Source organism: Eulemur rufifrons, chromosome 27 (assembly GCF_041146395.1).
Source record: "Eulemur rufifrons isolate Redbay chromosome 27, OSU_ERuf_1, whole genome shotgun sequence".
In the NCBI taxonomy this organism is placed as follows: Eukaryota; Metazoa; Chordata; class Mammalia; order Primates; family Lemuridae; genus Eulemur; species Eulemur rufifrons.
The window spans coordinates 27,937,495-27,957,809 of NC_091009.1; the positions used below are offsets into that span (position 1 = coordinate 27,937,495).

Genomic DNA, 20,315 nt, shown 5'->3' on the forward strand with positions numbered 1-20,315 from the left:
TATCTGGGCACAGGCGCTGTGGGGGTTCATTCCCCCATCTTCCCTTCCATCGGGCATCATCCGTGGGGTTTTGCCAGGCACTCGGTTCCCAGTGGACCTTCAGTCCCGAGACTGAGTGAATGGCATGCACCAGCCGAAGCTCCACCAACTTGAGCACAATTTTATTGATAATAGAAACTCATGTTTGCATCATTCTTTACATTTTACATAACGCTTTCCTATCCAGTAACTCGTCGATCTTCGCGACAACTCTGTGAGATGGGTATGTTACCGCCATTTTAATGACAAAGAATCTGAGGTTCAGAGAACCGATGTCACCTGTTCTGCCTCACTACTAAAGCCAGGACTAGAATCTAGGTTTCTGGACCCTTCGTGGATGCTCTGTCTTGCCCCAGTGTTATCTTCTGCAAGGTGCCTCAGCCAGACTGCTTCCCTCTGGTACCTTCCCCACTCACCCAGTTTCTCTCCTGGGAAGTTGGGGGCATCTCTGGCCCCTGTGAAGTTACTCATTTCCAAGTACATCTAAATCTTTTGCCAAACTGGCCACAGCCACCCCACACTTCCCACCTCCCAGATACAAACCCTCCCTCTAAGCCCTTGTGACAGCTCCCAGAGCCTTCTCCCCTTTGGGCAGAGAGTATGGGAAAAGGACAGACGCGACCTTCCAGTACAGCAGGGGAGTATTTTCCCCAGTTAGTCTGTGTCAGAGGGGACTCCCATGGCTTCTAGTGCCACCCCAAACTTCCCACCTCCCAGAAACAAACCCTCCCTCTAAGCCTGCCCTGTTTCTTTATTCTCCTTCCTTCTTCCTCTGTGGTCCTCCAGCAACTTCTCCCAGCCCTGGGGGGCCCAGGACAGGAGGGGGACCTATCGTTGGAGGAGGGAGGAGGAAAGGTCCCCGCAGGGAGCTCCTCTGGGCCTCAGGGGCCCTAGCACTTAGCTCTGCCCAACTCAGCTCCTGGAATGCCAGCAAGGTTGAGCAAAGAGCGAGGAGGAGAGCAACTCCGGTACACAAGGGTGGGGGAAAGGTTAGGCACAGGAAGCCGTGGGAGAGTGAGCAGGCGGGTGGACCATCCTGATTTCCCCAAACACACCATTGTCTCCCCGGGAAACCTGTCGGTGAAGTTCTAGGCATCTTATTCAAGAAGGGTCCTCCTGAGGTCACCAGGGCTATCCCCCTGCCTCCGGGCAGGCTGGTTTCTCTGTTTCCTCCAAGCTGATTGGCTGAATGGTATGAGCCTTTCTGCCAGGGGCAACTATGGTGTGGGGAGAGGGACTGGCCTGTGGGGGCACGAGGGGCCGGGGGAGAGTCGGATCCACGTGCTGAAGCCAGCGGTGACTCCTGCTCTTGTACTCCCACCTCCTCATTGCCTGGTGTTCGGCGGGGGTGACGGTGATGTCACAGGTGTAGAGTGCCAGCCACGTGCTGGGCTGCCAAGCAAAACAGCCAGGGCAAGCGTGTGCATCATCAGTGCCTGGGAAGGAAGGCCACCAAAAGAAGTGAGTCTGGTGGAAAGACTTGACAGAGGGAAGGGAGGCACCTTGCTGGTTGGGGGCGGGGAACAGAATAAAACTCTGCTGCCGCAAGGACCAGAGAGACAAGGCCCAGGCTGGCACTGGGGAGGGATGCTCCTTCATCCTCCCCTACTCTGCTTCTCCCAAAGCTTGTAAATGCTCCAGACATGAGCCAGCCCAGGCCCCGCTACGTGGTAGACAGAGCCGCGTACTCTCTCACCCTCTTCGACGATGAGTTTGAGAAGAAGGATCGGACATACCCGGTGGGAGAGAAACTTCGCAATGCCTTCAGGTAATGTGACCCAGAGCCCAGGCTTCTCTCCCCTCCTCCCCACCAAATCCTTCCTGCACCAGGACGCGGCTTCTGCACCAGTGTCCCTAAGACAGGCTTTAGGGAAGCCCTGGGGAAGTGAGGTTCTGAACCCTGAGACCCCCAGGGAGGATGGGGAGGAGGAGCCAGAATCGTCCACAGTCTCAGAAGGGTTGTATGGCACCCCCAAGCCCCTCATGGGGTCTCCTCTATTCTCAGTCCACTCTTCTTTGGATTTTCTAGGGAGCTGTACGTGGACATGCTATAACACGGAGGGGTAGGGAACACCACAGCCCTACTCCAGGCCCTGTTCCCTCCTTATAAAAAAAAAAAAACCTGAAGCCACAATTACCCCAAGCCCTTTGCCCTTTCCCTCCCAGAGGTTCCTTCCTTTACCCGGTCCAGAGAATGCCCAAAGGAGGCCCTGAATTCCTGGGCTCTCCAGCAGGGGACCTACCAGCGTGTAGTCCTAGCAGCTCCCAGGCTCTCTCCACTCTCAGATCCCTGGAACTGCTGGTGGGTGGTGACACCATGCCTCTCGGGAAGGGGCTACCCCGGGAGCCTGAGGCTGTGAGCTTCACCCTCCCTCTTCCCAGACTCTTGGTGGACCTCGCTTAGGCCTGGCTGTGGGCTGGCTCGCTCTTCCTTGCTCCCCTGGGGAAACAGCTGATTCAATTACCTGGATCGAGGTCATTGGCAATGGCTGAAGTGGAGATGCAGGTGGAACTGGTTCAGGCTGGGGGAATCACCCACTTGAGTTTTTACTAAAATCCCCAGCCCAACCCTGTTTCTCTTGGGAGGCTCCATCTCTGCCCAGTTACAGGCAAGGCCTTGGGTACTCAGTACCCACAACTATGCTCCTCAGACAGGCAGGGCTCTGTCGGTCTTTGTGCCCAAAGAATTTAAGTTTGGGTTGCTTCTGTGCTAGAGGGATGAGGGGATCTGCTGTTGTCATAAATGATTAGGATGATCAAAACTACAAAGGGATGCAGGGAACTAACAATTCCCATGATGCTAGCATGAGAGTCTCCACCAGTGCCGGGCACTCAGAAGGTGCTCCAGTAAGTATCTGTTTAATGAACGAGTGAGTGTCAAGAGAGCTGATCTCTCTCTCCACTTCCCTCTTGGTCTCTGCTCCCAGCTATTCTTTCAGGCTTCTGATGGCTTTGTCAAATATACGGCACATTTGCAAGTAAGGTTGGGCATGGACTAGCCCTCCAGTGAGTTGCTTTTCTTTCCCTAGCCAGCTCTCCATTCATGAGTCCAGTCTTCTTTGCCACAGACAAACCCGATAGACTCCTACAGGGCTGGTCCTCTCTTAGAATGAGGCTTTAGAGATGCATTAAGCAATTTACCACCAGTCCACCTCACCTCCCACCATCCCAGGGATGGGAAAGGCACCACGAGCCCCAGAGGAGACTGGGGAGTCAGATGTTGATGAGGATTCCATTCCATGGGGTGTTCATTGGGAAAGAAAATCTGCCCAGACTTTCCAAGGTGCAAAGCATTGTCTATGTTGGTTTCAGTCTTGGGTGACATCCAGGGGACCCAGTGTCAGGGAAGCTATTGTTGAGTAACAGCAAAGAGCAGGAATTAGTGCCGGGCAGGAAAAGAAGCCTAATCAGAGCAGGCCAGTGAGTCACCAGACGGGCCCTGAGTATTTGAGTTCCCTTCACTGGGAGAAGAAAAGCAAATCCCCCCACCCTCCTCCAGTCATCAATCCACTGGCTGTCACCCTTGAGTTTGTAGGCCCTTGTTCCTACCGCTCCTGAGTTTCTATAAAAGGACCTCAAGGTGTTCAACAAACAGAAAAGGGATCAACTTTCCCCACCCTGCGTTGACCAATGTACAGCCCCCCCCCCCCCATTCTTCCCTCTTCCACAGACGAATTAACAGGGGAAAGAACTCCGCTATTGGAGTTATCACACACAAAGGCTGGTGAGTCAGCAGAGGTGCACCCTGCAGGAACAATAGGGCCTTTGGTGCTGGGGGCAGTTCTAAGAAAAATGGCAGCAGGAAGCCCCCACTCAGACTAAGTTGCAATACCAGCCCATCCTTTCACTTATTCATTTATTCACATAATATTTACTAAGCACCACTGTGTAATGCTCAAGGTGTACAAAGATGAAGAAGAGAGACAGACTTCTCGCCATGGTGGGGTGTGCTGTCTAGTGGGAGAGACAGACAAAAAGCAAGTAATTGCAACACAGGATGCACACGGAGGGAGCTGCAGGAGCCCAGGCGAGTGTAGCCAGGCCTGCCTCAGTCAGACAGGAACTCAGAGGAGCCTTTCCTGGAGAAAGGCCATCTGAGCGTGGGCATGGACCTGATACCTGAGAAGGCTGAGCCACCATAAAATGCACACCTGTAAGCCAAGTCTGTGGACTTCCCAGGGGAGCAGCCAGCAGTCAGATGACCCCCAGCTAATGCCCAGGTGTATGGACGAGCTGTCAAGAGAAAGTTCCTGCCTTTTCTTCTTGGTACCCCCGGCACACAGTAAAGTGTGGGTGTTCAGTGTCATATCTGAAATCTGAGTGGATTTTGAGTGAGCGAATGAATGAAATGAACAGGTTATTACCGTCCCTCTCCAACTCGGAGTGTCCAAGCCATGCAGAGCCGACCAGAAACCTGCCCTCTTTCCCTGCAGGTGTTCCTCAGCCAAGATCAAAACCGTGCTGTTTGGGCTGCTGCCTGTGCTCTCCTGGCTCCCCAGTTACAAGATCAAAGACTATATTGTCCCCGACCTGCTTGGTGGACTCAGCGGGGGATCCATCCAGGTCCCACAAGGTGAGGAGGTCCCCTCAGCCAGGCGTGGCCTGCTGCTCCCCCATTCCTCTCCCCACCCCCACCTCATCCCTCTGTGACCATTACAAGCTGACTGTGTTCTTGAGCCTTCCATGTCTTTGTCCTCTGCAGGCATGGCATTTGCTCTGCTGGCCAACCTTCCTGCAGTCAATGGCCTCTACTCCTCCTTCTTCCCCCTCCTGACCTACTTCTTCCTGGGGGGGGTGCACCAGATGGTGCCAGGTAAGGCCTCTCCCCTCTGGACCAGGAGGACGGGTGGCATGGCGAAGAGGGTTGGGTACTTTTCCATCTGCGTTCTCCTAGAGTTGGTGCTGGCCGGTCCTGGAGGGGCGGTCCCTGTGAGTGTCAGTCCCACATCCTTGGTGACCTTGGAGAAACCACTGAGCCTCTGTGAGCTCAGTTAGAATTACCTGTTCCATCTTCCTCCCTGGAGTGAGAGGAAGATTTGGCAGAACAAGATACACCACATGCTATAAAGGGCTAAACAGATGTGAGAAATCACTGTCTAACTCCCAGGCTGGTCCCAGCAGGCCACTGCAGGGACATCTGGACTTGTCTGGTGCTAAGTGACACGGAGGAAAAGGACCTGGTCACAAGGGCTGGTTTCTGGTTCGGATTCTGCGTGTATTTCTAAGTTTATTTCCTCATATGTCCAATGAGATAATATCGACAGCTGCGGTGAAATACCTTGAAAAGCATAGATTGTGGTTAGATGTGAACAGTTGTCACTGTGCTGGAGACGACCCTGGAGGTGTGAGGATCCATCAGCCAGGGGGGATCGGGGAGCATTTCTGGGCCCCTCTCTGGTTTCCATGGGTGTGGTCCAAACCTCTGATTTTTGCTGGCTGGATGGGGCACCACAGGTACCTTTGCCGTTATCAGCATCCTGGTGGGTAACATCTGTCTGCAGCTGGCCCCAGAGTCGAAATTCCAGGTCTTCAACAACGCCACCAACGAGAGCCATGTGGACACGGCAGCCATGGAGGCGGAGAGGCTGCACGTGTCAGCAACGCTCGCCTGCCTGACTGCCATCATCCAGGTGAGGGGGGCGGCCCCCAACCCTGCCAGGAGGGCATCAGACCACCTGCCCCTGCCCCAAAGCCCCCATTTTGAGTTAAATCTGGTTTAGGGCTCTACCTCCTCCCTCTTCCCCATCTCTGGGCTAAAGAGGACCTTGAAAATTCAGAGTATCTCGTACCTATAGCTAGCAGGCCCATGCATAGGAACAACAGCTGCACCAGATAAAACTGTCCTGAGCTCAAAGACTGTCTAAAAGGCTCACAGCCTCTCTCCACTACCCCGGGAGAAACCCCACTCTCTGGCAGCACAGTCTTCCAGATTGCGCAGTTTCTCTAACATCCCTCATCACCCCAGCCTCCTCTGCTCCAAGCCACAGCAGCAGTTGCACAACATAAATTCAGCTTCTACAGAGCACTGCAAAGGAGTCTGCTAGGTTTTGTGAAAGGAAGCACAGCAAGACAGCATGCAAGAGCAGGAAGCAGTCCCAGAGAGCACCTCTCATTCATTCATTCATTCATTTAATGTTTTGCTCCAGGAACTGGGCTGGGCCCTGGGATACAAAGACAAGTAAGAAACAGGCCCAGTTCCTAAGCTGCTCACAGCACAGCAGAGGAGCAGCCATGCCAACAGGCAAATTCGTATGTCGTCAGACAAGTAGCAGAGTAGAACTGCATACAAAGAGCTGTGGGAACACAGAACAGAGAGTCAGGGAAGACCCCAAAGAGGAGGTGACACTTGACCTGTCTTAAAGGATGAGTAGGAGTTAACCAGCAACCAAATGAACAAAGTACAGAAGGATGGTCTAGGCAGAGGGAACAGCGCCCCAAAGCCTCAAGGCCTAAGAGAGTGTGATCTGACCAGGAACAGCAAGGAGTGGTGTGTGTCTGGAGAGTAGAGGGCCAGAGAAGAGGCTGGAAGGGTGGGCAGAGGCCAGACAATGAAGTCTGGGGTCTGTCCCCTAAGTAGCCACTCTGGGTCTGATTGGCAGTTTATAAGGATCATTTGGGCTGCAGAGACAATGGGTGGGAGGTGGATTAGAAGCAAGGCAGGGGACCTGTTGAGAGACCCTGCAGAGGCCCAGGCAGGGGCAATAGGGGACTAGATGAGGTGGCCCTGGAGAAGGAGGTGGGAGTGGACTTAGGAACATTTTGTCAGGAGCATTAACAGAGCGTGGTGACAGATTGGGTGTGGGAGGCAAGGGCGGATGACTGTCAAGTTTTCAGTTGGGCGACCAGGTTTATGAGGGTGTCATTTATTGAGAGAGGAAACACTGGGGAAAGACCAGGTTTATTTTACACATAAGGAAACAAAGCCAGAGAGGTGACGTGACAAAGAGGCCCATGCCCTAAAGGAATTAAAGGTCTGATGGCAGGCACACAGGGCACCACGAAGGGCAGGACAAGGTCACAGGCTCATTTCCCTAGAGCTACTGCTATCCCAGGGCTGCCTGGAACTCCAGGCCTGGGTTTGTGTCAGGCAGCTGGTGGGAATGGCTGACCCATCCTGGCCTTCCCCCAACACCCCTTTTCTCCTCGCAGATGGGCCTGGGCTTCATGCAGTTTGGCTTTGTGGCCATCTACCTCTCCGAGTCCTTCATCCGGGGCTTCATGACGGCTGCCGGCCTGCAGATCCTGATCTCGGTGCTCAAGTACATCTTCGGACTGACCGTCCCCTCCTACACAGGCCCGGGGTCCATCGTCTTCGTGAGTCTGGGGATGCGCTCCTGCAGCTGGGGCAGGCTCGGGCAGCACTTAGCAGGGTTTACTGTTTCAAGTAGCTCTGAGTTTCTTGTTATGAGATATTCTCAAGCAAGGGCTGGCTGACCCACTGTTTAGGGAGGGTTCCAAGGGGGTTCCCACCTGAGAAGGAAGGTCAAATACATGACCTCGAGAGCTCGCTGAGGTTCTCTGTAGTTAATCCCTGCAGGAAAGGAGATGTGCATTCTCCATCAGTTTCCCGTTCCCTTGCCTCAACCCCTCCTTGCCTAGAAAGTCCTTCCTTCTGTCTATTCTCTATCCCTCCTCCTTTAGCTCAAACTCTTCTAGATAAAAAAAAAAAAAAAAAGCATTCCCATCGGAGCATGAGCTCTCAGTGTGCCCTTTGGGAGAGGGTGGTGGCAGATGAGACGGTGTTCGTGACAGGGGTCTGGATTCTGCTTTGGTGTGCCTCTGTTAGCACTGATGGCAACCCTTCCCTGGGCCAGGCACCCAAGGGTGGGTAACATGGGAAGAAGGGGTGGGAGCCTGTGAGCGTGATGCTCTCTCCCCCAGACCTTCATTGACATTTGCAAAAACCTCCCCCACACCAACATCGCCTCGCTCATCTTCGCCCTCATCAGCGGTGTCATCCTGGTGGTGGTGAAGGAGCTCAACGCTCGCTACATGCACAAGATCCGCTTCCCCATCCCTACGGAGATGATCGTGGTAAGGACCTTGTCCGGAGCTGGGTGTTGGGGGGCCAGGCTGGAGATGCTGTGAGAAGAGGAATCTAGCTCCAGCCAGAGCCCGGGGAGCCCCACCCCATTCCCCACTCCCTCCCTGGCAGCCAGTGGGACCAGAAGTCAGCCGTGGATCCATCCCATCCCCCTGTGCGTGGCTCTCCCTCTCTTCTTGCTCCTCAGATCCTTCCCCTCAAGGAGACAGGCGAGCGGGATTTGGGGCCCCCAGAGAAAAGGGAGACTTGGGAGAGATTCCTGCCCTGGCCCCAACTTAATCCCCATTCTCCACTTTGGGGTTTGCAGGTGGTGGTGGCAACAGCTATCTCTGGGGGCTGCAAGTTGCCCAACAAGTATCACATGCAGATCGTGGGAGAGATCCAACATGGGTGAGTCCATGAAGGCCAGCCCCCGCTCCAGACAGAAGAGACAAATGCTAGGAAAGTGCAGTGTACACAGCATGGCGCTGACCACACGGGAATTACTAGCATCACCTATCACTGAGTAGGGCCACACAGCCAGCCGGTGCTGGGTGCTTTATGAAAAGTGAGTCTCATTCAATCAATGCTGTTAAACAAAGCCCCTCTGATCAGCCTCTCTGATCAGCCCATTGCCGGCTCTCTGCCCTGCTCTAATGCCCTGGCTCTTTGTCCACGTGGAAAGGCAGTATTCGCATTAGCAAAATTCATTAAGCAGCCCCTGTGTGCCAGGCACCACGCCGGGCCCTGGGAGGCGAGCGGCAGCGCTTGTCCTGCAGAGTGGGGACAGGCAAGGGCAAGAAGGGCTCGCGGCACTGGGGGCCTGGGGGCTTGTGAGCACAAAGTCCAGAATCCGGAATTAAATAAACCAGGCCCTGCAACGTACTGGCTCTGCGACCTTGGACAAGCTGGGTTCTCTAAGCCTCGGTTTCCTCTTCTGTAAAGTTGGAGTGACGGTACCTACCCTACAGGGTTATACTGAGGATCCGGATTGGACGGGATAACTTACACAAAGACCTTGGCACAGCGTGGGGGCCTGGCTGGTCCCTGCAGGCTGGTGAAGGACACAGCGGCCCCCATGCCCCACGCCGCTCACACCCTTGGGCCCTGCCTCCTTTCTGGCTCCTCGGCAGGTTCCCCACTCCGGTGTTGCCTGTGGTTTCGCAGTGGAAGGACATGGTTGGCACCGCCTTCTCTCTGGCCATCGTGGGCTATGTCATCAACCTGGCTGTGGGCCGGACCCTGGCCAACAAGCACGGCTATGACGTGGATTCGAACCAGGTAGCTCCGGCCATGGCCAGCAGGGCTGGGTGGGATGGGCCACCAGAGGCCGGCTACAGGATATCTTGGGGCTCTTTGGGCTGCAGTGAGGAAGGCTGCCTGCCAGTGGGGGGTGGGGGAGTCTCTGACCCCAAGAGGCTGACCTCCTCTTGATTGGGAGCGTATGACCTTTTGGCGACAGGGTCACTGTCAAGCCCTAGGCCCAAGATCCAGCTTGCACGGCTGACTGTGCTCAGTCCCCACCCGGCCACCACTGGCTTCTAATCCTGCCCCTCTCCCCGCAGGAGATGATCGCCCTGGGCTGCAGCAACTTCTTTGGCTCCTTCTTTAAAATTCATGTCATTTGCTGTGCTCTCTCTGTCACTCTGGCTGTAGATGGAGCTGGAGGGAAATCCCAGGTGAGCCCTGCACTAGGGGAGGGAGGTAGAGGTGGTTGCAGGACAACTGCCCCAGAAACGCCCAGGCAGCCGGAGCCAGGCCGGTGCTATCTAGCCTTCCTTTGCCTCCTGAGTCTCCCTTCACCAAAGGCATCTACTGGACATAAAGCGGGAATAAAACAGTCATACCTACCCGCCAATCCCAACTCTTTCTTGGACAGGTGGCAAGCCTGTGCGTATCTCTGGTGGTGATGATCACCATGCTGGTCCTGGGAACCTATCTGTACCCTCTCCCCAAGGTAAGAGCCTAGCCAGAGAGCAGAGGACAGCAAGAGACTCCAGTGAGAGCAATCCCTAAGAGTTGTGTAGCACTTTGCAGACTGTAATGAACTGTCATGGTCATACTTAGTCTCAATCACAACCTGTGAGGTAGACAATGCAGGTTTTATTCTCCCCATTTTATAGGTGAGGAAAACTGAGGCTGAGAGTCTAAGTGATCTGTCCACGGTGAGACAGCTCAAGGTGCAGGGCTGGTCTCAAACTCCAGCCTTCTGCCTCAGAGTCTGATCCCTAGGCAGTGTTTCCAAGCACCTGTGAGTGCCAGGCACTCCTGTAGCCCAGCTAAGAGGGCTCTGGGCATGAGCCATTTAGGGGTGGGGGAAGAGAGGAAGGGCAAAGATGGGGCCAGGATGGACCCCATGGCTCTAATGCCAGCACTTTCTAAACCTAGGATTGAGTGCGGAGATTGGGGGGCTCTGCCAGGGGAAGCGTTCTGGAACTCCAGCTCCGTCCTGCCAGGCTCCAGGGTCAGGAATGTGTAAGAGGGCAAAAAGAAGGGGATACCCCAGGTGACACAGAGCAATATTCTGCTTCTCCAGTCTGTGCTGGGAGCCCTGATAGCCGTCAACCTGAAGAATTCCCTCAAGCAACTCACTGACCCCTACTACCTGTGGAGGAAGAGCAAGCTGGACTGTGTGAGTATCGACCAGCCTCTGGGTCCCAGCACGCCCCTGCCCCTTCGTGCAACGCCACAGCCCTGCCGGTTAGCCCTGTCCTAACGGTGAACCCTCCGGTCTGCTGCTGCCTAAATGGCTGAGTGGTTAAGAGTCCAGACTTGGGGGTGAGAGATCCTATGTTCACATCCTAACTCAGCCATTCACTGGCGCTGTGGCCAATGGCTAGTGCCTTAACCGCTCTGAGTCTCAGCTTCCTCATCTGTGCAATGGGCATTGTATACTTCCTATGCCCTAGTGTTTTTTATGAAGAAGAAATAAGATAATACAAGTAAGCTGCATGTTGTCCGAATTGTACTAAAGCCAGAGGATGAGGGTCTTGGTGTTATTAGACTTTTGTGGGATCCTATTTCCTCATCCGTGAACGGGCGTGGTAGTCATCGCTGCGTCACGCACGGGCTCTGGGGATTAAACGAAATCATAATGGGAAAGCACCGTGTAGCCATAAACATTCTGCAAACATGACTGGCTGTTGTGATTAGTCACACGCTCCACCGCGTCTCCCACTGGACAACAGCAATAGAGGCGACCGTGGACTGACGACACTGCAGTACCTTCATTTAAGCCCCACCATGACCTCGGAGAGAGGATTTACTAACCTCCCTCAGAGATGGTGAAACCAGGCTCAGAATGGTTTGGCAAATCGCCAGAGGCCACAGAGGTAGGAAGTGGCAGCGTCTGGATTGGAACCCCAAGTCTTGGGCTCCAAACCTCCCCACCGAGCTGTCTGCCAGGCGAGGGAGGCTTCCCTGCATGGTGCAGGGAAGGAAATCCTGAAAGCAGAGAGGTGAGGGGTCCACCTGGGGTCCCCCAGTGAGGGAGTGATGGGGATAGGGAGAAAAATTATGTCACAATCCCCAGCCCAGGGATCTGCTTCCACCACACCCCAGCAACTCCCTGCTGTGGCAATAGTCCCTTACGTTCATGCAGTGCTTTGTGTTTCCATTGGGGTTTCACCACAATTCACTGCAGGAATCCAGGCAGATTTCTTTCCTTTAGAGGAATCTGGGGGTCCCAAAGCTCCACAGGAGGCAACTGCCAAGACTTCACCCAGCCCTGCCCCCCACCCACACAGCCAGGCCCCAGTTCCAGGCTGCAGGCTCTGGACAGCAACATGGAGCTTGCATTAGACAGAGAAAGGGAACTCACAGTTAGTGATCACCCACTGAGTGTCCATCACGAGGCTAGGACCTTTACATTCTTAACTCTTTAATCCTTTCATAAAGTAGGTGTTATTATTCTTCCTTTTTGGATTAGGAAACTAAGGTTCGCATTGCTTTTAAAGAACCAAACTTTGAACCAAAATGCAATAAAAAGGGAAGGGTAGGTCTGAGGTTGTGCTAGCAGAGAATGGCCTTAGCTAATCCAGGAAGACTTCCTGAAAGAGGCAGTTTTCTCCCCAGGCCAGCTTTTGACATGTCTCTTTTCACAGTGCGTGTGGGTGGTGAGCTTCCTCTCCTCCTTCTTCCTGAGCCTGCCGTATGGTGTGGCAGTGGGTGTCGCCTTCTCCGTCCTGGTTGTGGTCTTCCAGACACAGTTGTGAGTAACAGCCTCCTCCCTCCCAGGCACTGGAGGTGTTGCCAGGCCCAAAGAGAGCCCGACCTAGCCAGGACTATAGGCTGGCCTGCTTGACTTCCATAACCTGAAAACCCAAGAGGAACATGGTCTTGCAGGGCTGGGGAGAGAAAAAGTAGGGAAAGAGCAGGAGGGTGAGACTCAATGTTCTTCCAAAGGCACTGCCAGAACCCACAACCATATGGGACCCCACCCCAGGAGAATCCCAGGTCGGAGGACAGATGCTGTGTTCTTCCTATAAAAATATTGAGTAGCACAGGCCGGGGTACCAGAGGGAGGGGGTCCTGGCCAGGGAAGGGAGGATGCTGAATGCTGGGAGAACCTTGTCTTCTCTTGTTGAGAACTCAGAACAAGGAAGTGGTGACTTTGGGGCCACTTAGACTTGTTGGCCTGTGTGCCCCCACCGCTTCTATCCCCTGAGCCCCGGTCTGGCAGCTGAGTCAAGGGCTTGCCACCAGCCATCAGGGCAAAAAGGCAGACACAGCGAGCCTGGGATGAGGACAGGAGGGCATCCTACCCGGGCTTTGCCCCAGCCCCCACTCCCACCCCCAGTGTCCTTCCAGGCCCACGTGCTATTAGCATTCTCTTATGTTTTTCTTTTCCTCCTTCATCCAGTCGAAACGGCTATGCTCTGGCCCAGGTCACAGACACTGACATTTACGTGAATCCCAAGACCTACAATAGGGTGGGTAACCCAAGCCTGTGACATCCCTCTCTTGCCCTGCCCTGTCTCAAAGAGAAGCGGTTTCTTTAAAAAGCCAATAAAAACATTTCTGCAACCTGAGCTCAGTCTCCCTGTCACAGGTCCAGGAAATTCAAGGGATAAAGATTGTCACTTACTGCTCCCCTCTCTACTTTGCCAACTCAGAGATCTTCAGGCAAAAGGTCATTGCCAAGGTAAGGCTCAGTCCTTGGTGACCAGAGGGGCTGGACAGAGAGTGGCCAAGAGAAGGCCCCCCACAGAGGCTGCTGTTGGCTCTCTCCCTACAGACGGGCATGGACCCGCAGAAAGTGTTACTAGCCAAGCAAAAATACCTCAAGAAGCAGGAGAAGAGGAGAGCGATGCCCACCCAACAGAGGAAGTCTCTATTCATGAAAACCAAGGTGAACTGAGGCTAGGAACGGCCCTCATGCCCTGTTCCCCTGGTGCCTGTGGTACTCCTGGGACCCCACCTCCCACCCTGAGAGGCAAAGACAGAAAGTCTCTGTGAACACTGCCTGGTGGCCACTGGCATTCTTCTGCTGGGGTGAGGGGCTACCGGCTCCCAGGGTAACCGCTGAACTCCCACGACCCCTCCCATTTTCTGGCTAAGATAGGACATGGCCCATGGACTTATGGACAACCCCAGATGGAGAGCAGCAGAGGATTTTTGGGGGTGCCCAGCCAATCTAGAGCTGGCAAGGCTGGAGTGGGTGTGGGAGTTCAGGGGGGAATCAGGCAGGCATAGAAAAATGCAAAAAGGAGCTCAGTTGTCTCCAAAGGGGTTTCCTCCCAGAGCAGAGTGGGCTGAGGCTTCAGCGCCCCTCTCAGAAGGGTCCTCTGACTTTGGGTCGTAGGACACTAAGTTTGCAGGCCCTGCCAAGGAAGGGGCTTTGGGAGAGGCCTCTCCTGGGGGGTTTTCAGAGCCTGCATTCACCACCACCGTGCTGTTACTCACCTCCACGTGCACCCTCCTTGCCCTGCTTCAGCCTAGCAGTCTGGTGCAGTTCGGGGGTCCCTGACTCTGCCCCACCCACCCCACCCTCCAGACTGTCTCCCTGCAGGAGCTCCAGCAGGACTTTGAGAACACCTCCCCGACCGACCCCAACAACAACCAGACGCCCGCTAATGGTGCCAGCGTGTCCTACATCTCCTTAAGCCCCGACACCTCCTCAGCGGCCCAGTGCGAGCCACCAGCCTCTGCTGAGACCCCTGGTGAACCCAGTGACATGCTGGCCAGTGTCCCACCCTTTGTCACCTTCCACACCCTCATTCTTGACATGAGTGGAGTCAGCTTTGTGGACTTAATGGGCATCAAAGCCCTGGCCAAGGTGAGGCTCTCTGCACCTGCATCTCCGCCCCCGCTCTCTTGCAATCCCTTTCCTCGAGGCCTTCATTTCAGCAAGCTGAGGGAAGAAGCGCGCCATGGAGGCTAAAGGCTCTGAAGGACCCCCCTTCCCCCAGACCTGACCGGGACAGGGTGCTCTCTGCAGAGCAGGCCCAGGCAGGCCACGACAATGAGTTGCTGGAGAGGGCTTCCGGAGCTTCCAGCGCCGCTGATCCACGCCCCCTCCAGCAGAGGCCATCCCAAGTTCCCTCTCAGGCCACCAGGAACCCACCCAGGGTCCTCTGACGAGAGTCCAGCTTGGCCCCTGGTTCGTGGCCTGCTTCCCCTCACTGCACTCACTGGCCAGCGTAGGAGAGAAGAAATTACATCAGGGCCCCACACCCCTAGGCCAAACAGGCAGCCCACTGGACACTCCGAATGCATGTATCCCTCTGATAACTTTTCAGCGGCCACCGCCAATGGCAGGGAGTCAGCAAACCTCAGAACTGGCTCAGACGGAGACAAACCAGGGAAACAGGGGCACAGACAGCATAGGGCTGACATTACCATCAGCGGGGTGCAGGGAGGGCCCCATGCCCCACCTGGAACCTCAGCCTGCCTCCCTAGCCTGGATCTGGAGTCCAGACCAGCCTTGGCTGAAGCTCTAGACTCTCTGAGCCTTGGTCCTCCCCTGTAGCTTCTGTCTGAAGCCACAGAGTCGGGAAAGAGGTGGAGACTAGGAATCTAAGCTACTGAAACAAAAGATCTGGCCTCACAAGAAGGGGCCACGGTGACTTTAAGTGCCCACCACGTTGGCAAAGCCCCATTTCCGCCCTGCTTTTTAGAGAAGCCCTCAGCCGACACTCCAGAGAGAAGTGGTGTGCTTTGCTGCTATTTTTACCTTCGGCCGCAGGGCTCTCAGGGTTGCTTACTTGTTTGGCTTCCCCTCTCAAGTACGTTTTGTGAATCACTTTTGAGACTCACTCAGAACATTCCTTCCCTTTTGTCTCTCCACCCCAACACTTCCAGCTGAGCTCCACCTATGGGAAGATCGGTGTGAAGGTCTTCTTGGTGAACATCCACGGTAAGAGATGAGGACATTTAGGGGCTGAAAGCCTGGCAAGGCGGGTGAGAACAGGCTGCTGGGTCTGAATGGTGAAGGGGTGGAAGTGAGAGGACCTAAATACCCTCCCAAACTACTGCCTGCTCACAAGAGCTTCAGACACAAGCCCAGAGAGTCTGTCCAGATCATATGAACATCTGAGGGGTCTTGATAACAGTGGGCGGTGGGGGGTCGTGGAGTTGGGAAAGGACAGCTAGGATTCTCATCTGTCCCATAACTAATTTGCCGTGTATCCTTGGCAAGTCACTTTATCTGTCTAGGGACCCATTTCTACCTATGTAAAATGAGGGAGTTGACTAGATGAATTTGGGGATCCTCTCCAACTCAGATAGTACATGAATCTTATATAGGATGCACAGAACACACACATATGGTAGCTGCCCAGGGAACAGACAGGTCTGCAGTTTATAAGCATGTAATCTCCAAAGGGTGCATGCACACAGCCTCCAGGGCATGGCCACAGAGCAATGCACAGTCCCAGAGTTTGCACATCAGCAAAGTGCAAGGATGAGGAAATATAGCAAGTGCACACGGACACACAAGAGAATGTGACAGGGCACAGCACACATGCCCAGCTTCCTGCGGAGGGTCAGATCCATTCCAGCAAGGCTGCACGGCGCTCTGCAGAGACCCCGCTCAGGGAGAGAACCCGCCCTGGCAACGGCCTGCTATGTTGTGCTCGCGAGTTAGAATGGGTGGATTCCTCCCACTCTCCCTGGACACTCCCTCAGGAAGCCATCTCTGGGATTCAGTCAGAGTAAAGGCTCTGCCACGCATTGGAAATTGCAGGAAAGATCTGGGTAAACAAGAGGGAGGATGGCCTCTCAGGGGACAGACCAGGCAGCAGCCTCTTCACAGACGGTTTAGCCTTTCCCTCTCAAATCGCCACAAAATACTGACTCCCTATCAAACTGCTTCCTTCTGCCCTGGGTTGACATTCAGCATCCTCGAGCTCGAGTTGCCCTCTGCCGTCCTGAACTGAAACTGCAATGCCAATGCCAGGGCCCCCATGCAGCTCAGGCTTCTCTCTCTTCCCCACTGCCCTGCTCTCACCCTTCTCCCCCCACCCCCAGCTCCAATCGCGATCTCTCTGAAGGTTGATCTTTCCTCCTTCCAGCCCAGGTGTACAATGACATTAGCCATGGAGGTGTCTTTGAGGATGGGAGTCTAGAGTGCGGCCACGTCTTTCCCAGCATCCACGACGCGGTCCTCTTTGCCCAGGCAAATGCCGGAGAAGTGGCCCCGGGACGCACCTTCCAGAGGGTAAGGTCCCTGCACCTGGGGAATCCTAGGCCCCAGGGCACTGAAATAGCAGGACCAAGGGGCATTAGAAAGAACACAGGAGAAGCTTTGAGTTCCAACCCTGATTCTGCCATTTAATTTTTCTGAATCTCAGTTTCCTTATCTATAGAATGGGCACTGTCAATTAACATTAGCTACCTCACAGCATTTTTCTTTTTTGTTTGAGGATTAAATGATAATTATCTCTTTTATGTCCCTTGAAAGTACTTTGTATATTGTAAAACGCCTTTCTTAATTTTAATTTCCTGATTGCACAAACCAAAGCATAGTACAGTATGCCCACTCTTCTGGCATTGCTCCCCAGCCTCCTCCTCCTCCTCTCTTCCTAAAAAGGGCTTTGGGGGAGGGCAGGGAGGGGAGTAAGCTTGCCTGTTTTAATTTAGCAGAGCCTGCAGATTTCAGGCTGGTGATGGATGAAGAGGCTGGGGTAGAGTTTTGTCTCAGCTTCTTGACATTTAATTTACTAGCTCAGTCAGTGGTATGCAAATGAGATACAAAGAACACTGTCTAGGACTCCAGAAAGCTGAAGAGTCAGAAAAAGCCCACCCCATTGGGGTCCCTGCCCAGGTCTCTCCAGCCACCCCTCACCCCCCAGGGTCCCAGGGTCCCCTCCCAGCTCAGCCCCTGCCCTTGGCTTCCCAAGACTCTATTTGTACCCCAGCCCTCGGAAAAAAACAAACAAACAAACAAAAAAAAAACCAAACAACCTCCCCTGCCCCCCATGGGCCGTAAGAAAGGCTTTTCTGGCCCCAGAGCAACGATTTGCTCTTTGCTGGTTGCCTTAAGAGACAGACGAAGGTGAAGCCATCTGTCCTAAGTGCTGAACGACTGCCCAGGAAAGCAGGGCTTGGCTCCCGCCCTCCCCGCTGAGAGCTAAGGAAACTCTGGGGAACAACAGGCTTCCTGCTTCCCGAACCTTGTCCACAGGGCAGAGAGAGAAGATTCTGGACGCGCGTTCCATGTTGCACTAACAATGTCCAGTTATTACAGTTTACTTACACAAGTTATATGTTTATAAATAATTTATATTACAGAAAAATTTTATATAATTACATATTACAGAATGTATTGATACATAGAAAAATTAGACACACACACCCCTTATCAACAGCAGGGAGAGGGACAAAGCCAGCAGAGTGAGTCTGATTGTCCTAGGTTTACAGATGAGGAAACAGACTCCCATGGGGTGAAGCGATTCCCCCGGGCCGGCTGGCCTAGTCTTTGCAGGCTGGGTAAACCCTCCCTGCCTCTACAGCACCTCAAAGGCAGGCGGACTCTGATACACTCCTGTCTGGCGTAAGGGGGAGACCACAGCTGGGCCACATTTTGTGAGGCAAGTGAGAGAAGAGGCAAGAGAATGAGTTATGTGTTAAAAAACATGGTGCTGACCCAGAGCCAGCCACGTGTCCTTCCTGTCACTGGAGCTCACTCTGCACCGGCTTCCCCCCTGCAGGCTCCAGGGGACCCTGAGCTCTCCCTGTACGATTCAGAGGAGGACAGCCCCAGCTACTGGGACTTGGAGCAGGTGAGCGGAGGGCTGCGAGGGGGAGGGGGAGGAGGGGAGGGAAGGAGGTGCTCTCAAATGCAAGGTGTACACGGGGCTCTCTCGCCTCCCGGCCAGAGCAGTCACCTTGAAGGCAACAAAGTTCCATCCTCATCTTTCCTTTAATAACAGATCTTAATTCTTCTCATTCCCTGAGAGGCATCATGGGGGAAGGGAACGTCACTGGACCCAGTCCCAGAGAACGAATGTCTATTCTTAACTCTCCAGTGCATCAACCCTGTGATCTTGGGCAAGCCACACAACACCCCGGGGTGCCCCTTTTTATCATGTGTAAAGTAAGGGAAAGAGGGGTAACCCCTGTCTCATCCACCTCTCAAGATTAGCAGGGGAGTCATTTGTTCTTTCATTAATTCTACAGGTATCTATGGCGTGCCTACTGCTTGCCTGACAGTCCCAGGAGGGGCACACAGCAGTGAACAAGCAAAGACCCTGCCCTAAGGAAATATATTCAGATAGAATCAGATGAATTATAGACGACAGATGAATTATTACTGCGTGTGGATAGGCCTTACAAACTAAAAGCTACGCAGATACAAGGGGGTTACTATCCTCACGGGGCCCGTGAAAATTAGCACCACTGCAATGCCCTGAACGAAGAGAAACTAGATGACTAGTTTCTCTTTGTGTGTCTTCCCATTCTTTTTGGGTTTGAGTTCCATGGTCCTCTGAACGTATCTCTCAGAGCACCGATGGCAGGTGGGAGACATCAGAAAATAGAACTGGAGCCACAGAGATTTGGCAGGCTGATTTCTGTGCGCTCTTGGAATCTCCACCACATTCCAAAAAACTGGGATAGGACCAAAATAGCTTATCAAAGTGACAATGACCTTTAGGGCTCATCTAGCCTCAACCCTCATTTTACCTAACAAAGAAAATGAAAAAAAAAAAAAAAAAAAAAAAGGGGAGGGAAGGACATGTGGAAGGTCCCAGAGCACAGCAGGGGCAACGTACCATTAGATCCAGCCCCTGCTCCTGTCGCCGCTGGACCAGTTCACGTCTTAGGCTGACCCTGCCTTTCCCTATTCACACACACACTGGCTCACGCTCACACGCACTCATGATACTTCTTTCTGTCCAGGGGTCCGTAGGGTCGCCTCTTGGTTGCAGCCACTCTGACCCCAATAGGTCTCATGCTCTCTCTTCCCCTACCGCTTCCTTCCTGTGCCCCTGCAGGAGATGTTTGGGAGCATGTTTCACGCAGAGACGCTGACTGCCCTGTGAGGACCCAGTGGGTCCTCGTGCTGCCTCCAGAGTGCCTGGCCCTTGGGACTTCCATGAAGGATGAGCCTGGGATCGCAGGGAGTGCTGGGTAGAGGACAGTGCACCCACCAGGAGTCCAGCCCCTCTCTCCACTCTCCCTCCTCTCTTCTTCCCCTACCTCCCTCCCTGCGTCTCTAGAGAGAGCTTCTCAGCAGCAGGGAGAGTCTACTCTTCTTACAGGAGTGAGAGTCTGGAGAACCTGCCCTTCACCCTTCCCCGGACCCTCAGGCCCTGGCCGGCAATGAGCAAGCCTCCACCCTGCCCACCCATGCTCTGCCCGCGGCAGCTGATGGACGCCTTGGCTTCCTGACTTAAAGAGTGAGTCAAGAACAGAAGGACAAATACAACTGTGCTGACCTGGTGTGCAAGCTTCAAAAGGTGTCCTAGGGCCTGCAAGGCTTGGTGTCAGATGGAGTCAGGCTGTCACACGACACAGGGACGAACTTGGTTGGGACTCTCTGGCTTGCCTCCTCCAGCTGCCCTGACTCAGTCACCAGCAGCTCTCCACACCCAGGAGTCTGTCTTGGTGATTGACTGCCCTTCCTCCTCATCCCAAGGCTGCCGAGGCCTCCACTACTGTCCAGCCGGTCACACTCTAGCCTGGGCAGTGGCTGGGGCCCTCAAGACCACCACAGCTACCTCCCCAGGGGCAGCCCACCAAGAGACTGCCTCTGCCTCCAGAAACATCACTCCCCCTGCCCTGAGGGGCTGCTCCCTTTCACTTGAGGCTG

General features: G+C 54.2%; 1 protein-coding gene across 1 annotated transcript; it reads left to right on the forward strand.

Annotated features, from left to right (window-relative positions):
- The first annotated feature begins 1,682 nt into the window (after positions 1-1,682).
- On the forward strand, positions 1,683-19,545 carry SLC26A9 (solute carrier family 26 member 9). Its single transcript, XM_069459552.1, has 20 exons — positions 1,683-1,807; positions 4,473-4,612; positions 4,742-4,852; positions 5,494-5,669; positions 7,189-7,353; positions 7,921-8,073; positions 8,391-8,473; positions 9,196-9,343; positions 9,628-9,741; positions 9,942-10,019; positions 10,599-10,694; positions 12,166-12,272; positions 12,924-12,993; positions 13,113-13,205; positions 13,299-13,412; positions 14,058-14,339; positions 15,365-15,419; positions 16,576-16,721; positions 18,214-18,285; positions 19,498-19,545. The coding sequence occupies exons 1-20, from the start codon at positions 1,683-1,685 to the stop codon at positions 19,543-19,545; spliced, it is 2,376 nt and encodes a 791-aa protein (XP_069315653.1).
- The last annotated feature ends 770 nt before the right edge of the window (positions 19,546-20,315 follow it).

Bases quoted from the DNA above. Each gene is read 5' to 3' on its own strand.
- SLC26A9 (XM_069459552.1), top strand. From the start codon at position 1,683: ATGAGCCAGCCCAGGCCCCGCTACGTGGTAGACAGAGCCGCGTACTCT. The intron at 1,808-4,472 runs GTAATGTGACCC...CTTTCCCTGCAG, and splicing joins AAACTTCGCAATGCCTTCAG to GTGTTCCTCAGCCAAGATCA. The intron at 14,340-15,364 runs GTGAGGCTCTCT...CAACACTTCCAG, and splicing joins GCATCAAAGCCCTGGCCAAG to CTGAGCTCCACCTATGGGAA.